The sequence below is a fragment of the Eufriesea mexicana genome, unplaced genomic scaffold (assembly GCF_001483705.2).
Source record: "Eufriesea mexicana isolate 0111107269 unplaced genomic scaffold, ASM148370v2 scaffold14589, whole genome shotgun sequence".
Taxonomy (NCBI): Eukaryota; Metazoa; Arthropoda; class Insecta; order Hymenoptera; family Apidae; genus Eufriesea; species Eufriesea mexicana.
In genome coordinates this window covers 267,496-277,784 of record NW_016922043.1, presented here as the reverse complement: position 1 = coordinate 277,784, position 10,289 = coordinate 267,496, and the positions used below count along the sequence as shown (strand labels likewise).

Sequence of the window (10,289 nt, the reverse complement as noted above, 5' to 3'; positions counted from 1 at the left end):
TATATTATATATAAATAAATATAAATATATATATTTATATATATATATTATATATATATATATATATATATGCTGACTGATAACTATAAATAGCAGTTATACAAGAATCGATTTGTTCTCTACGAACATTTAATAATAATAAATCACTTTTCCTTTTTTTTTCTTTCGCTATCATTATGTGCATCGAAAAGGTATGGTTGTGAAAAAAGGACTAATGTTTCGTGTGGTGCGGCTTATTATGGTGATGTCGCCTTGATCGTGGCTTTCTAAGTTGTGCGTTGCGTGCTCGTAATCGATCGTATGTTTTGGTCGGGTTCATTCTCGTCCTGAAAATTATTTTTCTAATTAAGATCAGGATTTCTTTTTAATAGAGTAAGTTAATGTGCGCCTGAGGATCCTCCAGGGAGTCTTTGCATCCATTGATTAACATTTAAACATATACAATAAATTATTTAACATGAATCTCTAAAATAAAACTGTCTACAGACATATATAAGAGCTAAGGTATGGGATACAGCAAAAAAATTGAATTACGTTTTTTAACCATGCATCATGCGCAGCATAAATAATTACCGTTTAAGAGCTTTTGGCGTCTCGTGCGCTATAAAGGATATATCATCATGGAAGGCTGGCTCGTAGATCTTCATCGAGTTTTCGCAACGAGAACCTGTTCTTCCGTAAGGACAATAGCATTCGAAGCCCGTTTCCTTGTTTACACAAGTACCTTCACCACAAGCACCTAAAACAAAAAATAATTACAGTGAATAAAATTTACAAATAATTAAATAGGGTCGAGTTTCTTAAAACGTCAAAGTTTTGAAATTCAAGGTTTTCAGTTTAGAGAATTCGAAACCTATTCGAAATCAAAATAAGAAAAACCAAAGTCACTGAATAAAAAGAAAAGAAAATCTCATGTTAGTATTAATGGCACTCTTTAGAAAATTTTACTACATGTGGGACTATATTCAGTAAAATACAGAAGAATACAGATTTAAAATTTTTTAACTTGAAACTTGATTAAATATTTTTCTAATATTGTTTTTATTCGTATTTTGTTTAACTATTAATAAAGATTTGTACAAAATTTTGTTCAGATTTCAATTCTCGAAACAAAATATTTTCCTTAGAAAATAAAATTAACGCTTGAAGTTTTAAAAGTTTTAAAATCTTGTAGATTCTTGGATTTAAGTTTCAAGAATTCAAAAACTAGTTTTAACCTTACTGGTATAATCAAATAAAAATAATTAATTTTACCTGGGAAGCAAGATTGGCCAATATAATCACAATGCTTTCCACTATAGCCAGCACGACATAGGCAGATGTATCCATTTTTTGTAGCAGCTTCCTGACATACACCGCCATTGTTACAAGGATTTTCAGCACAGGTCTCACAATTAGTGATTCCAATACTATCTGTCTGATCACCAATCAAATCAATTTCCTTTTCCCCTATCATCAATCTGCTGATACAGCCAACAAAACCACTGTTGATCTCTGCATATTTATTGATTATTTTGTCACTGGCGACTCCACCAATAAATAATAATGCATTCAGGTCTAATCCTTGTCTTCTGCCAGCTGCAATGCCTTTGTAAGGGCCTTCACCATCAACTAACATAGTTCCCTCTTTTCTATTACGTTGGAGTCTTATAGTGTGCCATTCACCAAGTGCCACAGGTTTTTCTGATCGGATAACAGCTGGTCCTGAGCCGAGATCGAAGCTAATATACGAAAATTATTATTAATAAAAGGAAAATGGCAATGGTAAGATAACTAATCAAAGACAGATTCATTTTATATTTTAGTTATATGACTTAGAAATGATTTATAATGAATTTGATAATAATTACCTGAACTGTGGATAGCCTCTATTTAATGACAACAAAATAAAGTCTCCATTTCCATGGTTGGATTCATCATTATATAGTATTATACCATCATAGCTTTGTGGTTTAAAGGAGATTTCGATGTTAAACTTCAGGTAGGAGTCAGGTAAAGGAGGTAAGGCAATGTAACTTAGAGGTGCCTGACTGAAGTGTGGAACTACTCCTGTTACTACAAGCACTGTGGGTATTTCTATATTTTCGCGATTGTTGTTTGCAGTGCAGACATAGATTCCTGCATCTTCTACTTTAACACTGATCAGCTTCAATTTGCTCTAATGGGAAAAATGGTAAATAAAGCCATAATTTCAACACCTATTTTTGTTGGTTAATTACGTTACAGTATTCTGGTTATCGTACCTCAAAAATTTCAACATTTTGTGGCAAGGAACCTCCCAGTTTGCTCCACGCGAATTTCATGGGTGGATCGATGTTAGGCTGACAATCCATTTCTAAGCTGGACCCATAAGGAGCGTACTTGGTTTCAATCGCTGGTGCATCATTGTTTCCACCTAAAAAAAGAATTCACAATTGTAATGCTGCACTTTTGATATATTAGTATTTAAATACTAATATTATCATATACTTACATTGAAGTATAATTTGTAAGCATAAGCAACATAAAAATTATATTTAATTATTTTAATCTGTCTTTAAGATGATTAAATAACTTCATGAAAATAAAAAGTTAGAAACTAAATAAACCAAATTCAATTTTGAGTCTAAAATTTTACCATGGACAACCAGATTTAAATCCTTTTCAAAAACGCCTTCAGGTGTGTCAGCAGTACATCTATACAGTCCACTGTCACTAACAGCCACATTAAGTAATCTTAGAATATTTCCATGTTCTTGAGCATTTCCTGGTAAATTAGGATGGTTTGGTCTGGACCAATGGTAACGTGGATTGTGGGTTCCAGAGCATACACAACGTATGTCAATGGTATCACCAATGTTTACAGGGTCCTGAGAGACTTCCACATTGATTGCAGGTACATCAGTAGCTGAAATAAAAACAATAGAATTAGTAAAATGTATTAAAAATTATTTTTAAGGTGTACAAACGTAATCCTTCTTCCATCATTGCTTCCTATAATGCAGATTTTAAGGGAAATGTAAATGATTGTGACAATGGACAACTATATATCACTTGAATGAGAGACAGACTACTATACAGAGTAACAAACACACATGGAACATGTTTCGGAAATATATAATTACCATGTTAAATCATCATCATTTTTTACGATCACTATATAAAATTTTTAATTTTCTAAATCTTTGATACCATGACTGCAATGTTTCAAGGTGTAAAGTGATAACAGGATAAACATCAATTAACATTTTTGTAGTTATTGTAATAAAATTATGTTTCTGATTTTCGTCACTTAAAAATTAAAAAAGGTTGTATAAACGCTAATAATTAAAAATCACTAACTACAAAAGTATTAATTTGTTTAAGAAAAGAAGAAAAAAGCATTAATTATCCAAGAGACGTCACACATCGGGAACACATAATTTGTTTAAAACAAACCGCGTTGTTCCTGAAGATAGTGACGAATCCACCGTTTGTTGTAGAAGTAGTCGCGGTTATCGCTGTAGAAGAGAGCACTGACGTTGCAAAAGTAATCCAACAGAAAGCATCCTTGAACGCCGCATATGCAACTGCTTTTCCTGCACTGTGTTTGGTTCATACGTGTGCAATCCGGACGCAAATTAACTACTAATAAACAATACCGCGACAAGCATAAATACAATTCTATCCTCTCAAGTTGCTATGTCATGACTCATTTATGATGATTTTGATCAAACTGAACTAAAGTGAACTCAATTTCAAGTAATTCATGATGAGAAACAATAAAATCTTTTAGTTACGGTTTTTCAATTACACATTATTTAACATGTTTTATATGTTTTGTATTATTTAAACATACCCTATTTAATTTGTATCCAGAGAAGTAAAGGTGTCAGAAAGTTCGCAAACATATGTTTAATAAATCATAAGTAAAGAAGGAATGTCATGCATAATTTAAGAAGACTGTAAATTTCAACTTACACAAGACATTTAGGTTAATATAGTCACTGGAGGTCCCATGAGAAGTTTGGATTTGACAAATGTATCTTCCGCTGTCTTCTGGCCTTACTCTAGGTAGCTCCAAATAATCCTCTTCTCTTCTAGCATTAGATGGTAATAGTTGTCCCTCTCTGGTCCAATGTATGGTGGTTCTTTCTCTAGTCATGCACCTTAATCGTACAGACAGTCCACTATAAGTGACTATATCTCTTTTAGCAGCTCTGATGTCTGTATCTTCAAAAGAATGTTCTGGAAGAGTATTACAATACATTGTTTAGTTTAGTAACTATAAAGTTAGAAGGATCATATTTTATATATTACATACCATTTACCAGAACTTCAGCAACTGCCTCAGCAGTTCCAGCACGATTAGTAGCTTTACAAACATACTTCCCGGCATCAGAGTAAGTGATTCCATGAAACTGGAGGAGTCCACGATTGTGGGTAACAGAATAAGGAAGGCTACGTCCGATAGGGGCCCATTCTATGGTCATTGGTTCATCTCCAGTTGTACTGCACATAATTGACGGATTTTCTCCTGAACGTACTGTTTGTTTGGGTGGAATTAACTCAATTCTAGGCGGGACTGGAAGAATATTGAGAATGTATATTTTCAATTCAAATCTATAATTAATGCATGTAAACAAGATAAAGTTTGATTGATGATCTTACATAATACTTCGAGATGAGATTTCGGACCAAAGAGAAGACGACCGGCTTGATCCATTCCAGAACAAATATACTCTCCAGCAGCACTCTTGTCCACAGAAGGAATGATCAGTACACCATTGTGAACAAAACTACCATCTGGCAATGGTCTACCGTCCGTTCTCTTCCAGTCTAAATAAATTTGATTTCCTTCGGAATCGTCTACATGGCAACGCATCTCGACTTTGCCACCATTGTAAATTTCGAGTTTGTCCTTAGGTATAATGTCATCATCTCTATTGTCCTATAACGAATATGTAAATATTTCATTAATTGTATTTTTACGCGATTTAATTCTTTAATTTATAAAGAAGGAATATGTACCTCGCCAGCAGTGGGTTTATCTTCAGGCGGGTAGATATCTTCCACGCTGATATAGACACGTTCTTCGACAATCCCTGCTGCATTATTCGCGTAACAGGTGTACGAACCTTCATCACTTGGAGAAGCGGAATATATTTCATAAACAGCACTTTGGGCAGTTGATGTTACCTCGTTGGTTTTACTATAGGAAAAATCCAATAATTATTTCTATTTATTTTTTCGATATTGTTATTTTTTTTCGAAAATAACTTACAATGGTGCTACATTTAAGTGTTTACTCCAAGCGACTGTAGGTTGAGGATATCCAGTCGCACTGCAAACTAGCCGTACTCTGTCGCCAGGTTTTACATTCAAAATTTCAGATTTGGGTAAAATCATGATGGTAGGCACAGATTGAACTTCTATGAATACCATTGCAGAGTTTGAACCAACAGAATTGACAGCTGAACAAACATAAGCACCACCATCGTTAGCTGTCATGTTAGAGAGCCTTAAAACACCTCCTGGAAGTTGTTTAATATTGGGAGGAAACGATCGCCTATCTTCGTGAGACCAATGGAGCACTGGCATAGGGATTCCAGCAACTGCTCGACATTGGAGATCTGTAGACCCACCGAGAGTTACTGGAGGGACATCTTTGGGATAAATCTCCACTATTGGAACTTCTCTAGCTATTTAAACGAATTAAAAATAAACATTGTCAGACAAATAAAAATTATGATCCAGTTGTTCATTTTAATTACATTATTTAATTCATAAATCGAATATTCACTCACGTTCAACTTCAATGATAGCACTAGCTTCATGACTTCCACCTGGACCTGTGACTCGACAGACATAGACACCTCTATCATCAATCTGGACATTAATAATTCTCAAGGTATCTCCAACCTGTTGCATGTTAGGACTTATTTGTTCAGGATACTTTTTCCATCTCACTTGCAGACCAGGTTCCCCACTTGTCATACATCTTACTTCAGCTACTGTACCTTGAGGAACAATTTGTTTTTCAGGCTTCACCTTGACAGATGGCGGTGCTCTTCTCGGTGTTACTGTTATATTGATGATATTGCTAGCTTCTGTTCCTGTATGGCTAGTTGTTATGCACATGTAAATACCAGAATCATACTGGTTTGGATTTACAATTGTTAAGACACCATTGTGTTGACTGGCCATAGGAGGCAATGGAATATTTCCTTCTCTAATCCAGGTAATATTGGCATTTTGAGATGGAGTGCAGGTTATTATAATCGTTTCTCCAACTGTTCCAATCCATTGTGGCGGATTGATAACCGGGCGTATTGAAGTTGGTGGTGGTCCTCCACTAGGATCATCTATAAATAAAAAAAATTGTAATCTTGTAAAGATTCTTTTGATCTTAATACTTACAACTGTATTGCAAAACCAGTCATTAATAATTAATTAATACCTTCAATGGAAAGGATGACGGATCTTTCATCAATACCAAAATTATTTCTTGCTACACATTTATATTCACCAGCATCATTTTTGGAAACAGATGCCAAAATCCACATACCATTGTGGATTATTACTCCTGGATTCATAACACCATGGACACGAATCCATTCGATTTGTGGTGATGGATGTCCGCTCGCCTCACATTGAAATTCTGCGGGCTTCCCCACCAGTACATGCAAAGATGGTGGCATGACAACAGCTTTTGGTGCGGCTGGATTTAAATATTTGAACAGAAATATACCATTATTTAAATTACATCAAGATATGTAAAATGCAATCTGACCTAGGATTTATACCTGGAATATCCAGCAAGCTTTGTGGAAAAGCTGCGTCCATATACAGTACACGATACTTAATTTTAATATTTAGAAATATTTGTTTATTATATTTAAAATAAACTTACCTCCAACGGTAAGAGTAACGTTTCTGTAGCCAATATGTACTCCATCGCTAACTTGACAAACATAAATACCGCTATCGGATACTTTGACGTCTCTAATGATCAATAAGCCATAGCTGTCATCCACGCTTCTTCCCGGTGGTAATTGTCCACCTTCTTTTTCCCATTTGATGCGCAATGGTTCCTATATTTTGGGATGTATTTAGTATATTTTACATAATTGTCTAAATTACTTGCTTTCATTTACTTACATTATCAACAGAATTTGCAGCGCAATGGTATTTAACAGTACTTCCTGTTTCAATAATTTGGAACTCTGGACCTTTAATATAAACTAAGATTTTTGGTGGATTTATGGTTGGATATGGCACGGTAGTCGGTATGGTAGAACTTTCTGCAAGAAATTATAAAAATTAAAAGGTATAAGTCTTTAAAGTATATAGTCATGTAACATAGAAACACATCAATGGAAATAATGGAGAGCCTTCAACTACCCAAATCCAACTTTCTACACCCAATCTGATACAAGAAGTTCCTGAACCAAAATGATCAAATGATAAAAGATCTACTAAGCAACAGTGAACACCTCTTATTGCATAGGCATGGCTACAGGAAACAATCACGTAATGATGAAATGAGTCAGGATATGAATGGAGATGAAGACCATGATATATCCTGCTTCCAGGGACAGACAAACACGAATATTCCTTTGATTTGGCCTGTCAAACCTGGTGTAACTGATATCACAACTTTCATTAATGTCTTTCCTCTTTGATCCCAGATGTGACATTCTACGTTGAAGGGATCTCGCTGAGTATAGACGTGCAAGGTCCTCAATGATCCTTTTGATGTTTTTTCAATGGGTTCTTGCTTGATGCTGGTCGCGGTTACAGGTGTGTTGTTGAACGGAGTCAGTTTAAAAGAGATATACAATGGGTATGGGTACTCGTAACTGCATGTGAATACAACCCACGAGTTTGCCTTTACTTCACTCGTCATTGGCGTTAGACTTACCGTCACTTTACCTAACCGATTCAACGTTTGAAATTTTTCATTTAATATCATGTATTCTATACTATTCTGAAGAATTTTCTTTGACCTCAACTAGCGTCCAATAAATTTGATATAACTCCTTTATAATTCTTCAAAGTTTGTTTCATACTTACCAATATCTTGACAATATTGGCCCTCATATCCTGGCTGACAGTGGCATTTCACTTGGCCAGTCCGCATCATTTCGCAACTTTCTTCATTGTTATTGCAAGGACATAGGATGCAGGAACCCAGGTAACTGATAGATCGATCACTGGTGTCTCTATAGTAACCTCTGGCACAGGATTCGCAGGATGTTCCAATGTAGCCAGTTGGACAGCGACAAACTTCTACTTGAATAGCTCTTCTATTACCAGTTTGATGTTCTACAGCTGTATCCAAGCTTATATCGCTAATGTAGGTAGCTGTCATTCGTTCACTATGCGTTGCACGAACTAAAATTGCTTCCAAATTGGAAAGCACTGTCATTAGATCAATTCTGGAGGTTACTCGTGGCCCCTCGATAGTCAAACGCTTCCATTCTGACTCTCTGAATGGCACAGAATAGGTAAATGGGACGCCAAGCTGAATATCTATAGGATTTGTCCAGAATAAGGTGATTCCATTTCCAACTAGGATAATATCCTGGTCCTTATAACTTTGTGCTCCAGGATAAGTAGTGATATGTTGAGTCAAAGACAGATTGCCTCCATAACTTTTAATTTTATTGCCAGTGAAAATGGTTGGTAGAGACCAGAATAATCTGCGTCCTCTGTTATCTAGATATCGATATCCTATCTCATTTGTAGCTAAATTCAATTCGAAACCATCATCAATGATATCTTGTCTTGTTGCATCAGTTAGAGCGAAACCATGTTGATTGTCATAGATCCCCATAGGTATTTGCTGAATGTATAGGGAACTTTCATGACACTGATCTGTCACTCCACTGCAATAACATTCACTACACCCATCTGGATTATCTGCGGATAATCCGAACGTGGCTTGACGACATCGATTACATTCAGGTCCTTCGACATTTCGCTTACAGTTACATCTGCCGCCAATACACACGTTGCTCCGTGAACCAGATTCATTACAGATGCATTCGTCTATCCTACCTCTATAGACACAATCTTGTGGAGATCCTTGAGTTGCATCACCTTCGTAACCTATTTCACACATTTCGCAGAAGTCCCCAGTGGTATGGTGAGCACAGTTCTCGCATACACCAGTATCAGGATTGCATTGGTTAGAGTGACCATTGCAATTACAGGGTTCACAAATACTCAGATAAAGACCTTCATCTGCTCTAGTATATCCAACATCACAATCCTCACAGGATAATCCTTTGTAACCTATTGGACAGCTGCATTCTTCTACCTCCATCGCTCTACTTCTTCCTGTATTGTACTTTTCAGCTGTATCCAAGGATACTAATGACAAGGCAGCTTCGTCGGTATGAGTAGTATACGTGGCTTTAATCATGATCGCACGAATGTCAGCTAAAGCCATTAATAAGTGTTCTCTGTCAGCTTGTGTTCCATCATTGCGTTGCCAATATTGTTCTAAGAGAGGAACGGTGAAAGTTTGTGGAGTATTTGGCTCGGGAGATTCTCGAGAGAAATACAGCAGGTTGATATCATTGGCACTAATTAATCGCACGTCAGCAGCATTGTTTTTTGAGCTTTGACCACCTGGACCCGGCACATAACGAACAGTATATTTAAGGTTTCCACCGTAAGAAGTAATCTGGTCACCTAAGAAGATACTAGGCAACTGCCAGTAGTAAACATCATTATTTCCCCGATTGGGGAAATTACTGTAAATGATTTCACGGCTGACTGCGTCTAGATGAATACCTTCCGTGATTGGTACAGCGTCTGGAGTTTTAGATTCAATAAGAGAAAAATCTCTGATAGAATTGGTAAAAGAAACTCGAATCTGCAAAATATGATGTTCTTGTATTAATTTGTTAAAGAGTATATTTTTTACAAATTGTAACATGAAATATACTCACGTCATTTCTATACCAGTTGGAGGAAACACATTTATTGGTAACACCCATGCAGAAGCAGCTGATGCAACCAAATTGATTTTTTGATGCCAAATTGAATGTATTTGCCTTACATTGATTGCAAGTAAGACCCGTCGTGTATAACTGTAAACCAATTTATTTTAATTGTATGGATCAAACTAATATCCCCAATTAACCGATCAAATTATTAAAATATAATTTTTCCCATCTATCTTAAATTATACTTACTTTTTAACAAATTAGAAATATTTCCGTGTTGAACGACAGCATAAAGAATATTGAACACGTTATAGAAAATTGTTTTATATAAGCAAATAATTTTTTATTTCTGCACAAATTTTTATTTAGCTA

At 35.6% G+C, this 10,289-nt stretch overlaps 1 protein-coding gene across 16 annotated transcripts in view; it reads right to left on the bottom strand.

Moving 5' to 3' along the window:
• Positions 1–77: 77 nt before the first annotated feature.
• trol (terribly reduced optic lobes) overlaps positions 78–10,289 on the bottom strand; it is a 251,055-nt gene continuing 240,843 nt past the window's right edge. For 12 of the 16 annotated variants that reach the window (XM_017909090.1, XM_017909091.1, XM_017909097.1 and 9 more), the window contains 20 exons: positions 9,921–10,061; positions 8,035–9,844; positions 7,597–7,893; positions 7,120–7,262; positions 6,872–7,052; positions 6,765–6,794; positions 6,419–6,679; positions 5,766–6,323; positions 5,243–5,660; positions 4,990–5,170; positions 4,630–4,909; positions 4,283–4,543; positions 3,940–4,206; positions 3,418–3,606; positions 2,618–2,887; positions 2,244–2,395; positions 1,851–2,158; positions 1,255–1,721; positions 574–739; positions 78–326 (listed from right to left, as the gene is read on the bottom strand). In XM_017909090.1, the coding sequence (XP_017764579.1) occupies positions 212–326; positions 574–739; positions 1,255–1,721; positions 1,851–2,158; positions 2,244–2,395; positions 2,618–2,887; positions 3,418–3,606; positions 3,940–4,206; positions 4,283–4,543; positions 4,630–4,909; positions 4,990–5,170; positions 5,243–5,660; positions 5,766–6,323; positions 6,419–6,679; positions 6,765–6,794; positions 6,872–7,052; positions 7,120–7,262; positions 7,597–7,893; positions 8,035–9,844; positions 9,921–10,061 (6,495 nt within the window). In that variant the 3' untranslated portion in view covers positions 78–211. The remainder of the gene's footprint in view (positions 327–573; positions 740–1,254; positions 1,722–1,850; positions 2,159–2,243; positions 2,396–2,617; positions 2,888–3,417; positions 3,607–3,939; positions 4,207–4,282; positions 4,544–4,629; positions 4,910–4,989; positions 5,171–5,242; positions 5,661–5,765; positions 6,324–6,418; positions 6,680–6,764; positions 6,795–6,871; positions 7,053–7,119; positions 7,263–7,596; positions 7,894–8,034; positions 9,845–9,920; positions 10,062–10,289) is intronic. The other 4 variants (XM_017909092.1, XM_017909100.1, XM_017909096.1 and 1 more) reach the window with 3 other exon arrangements.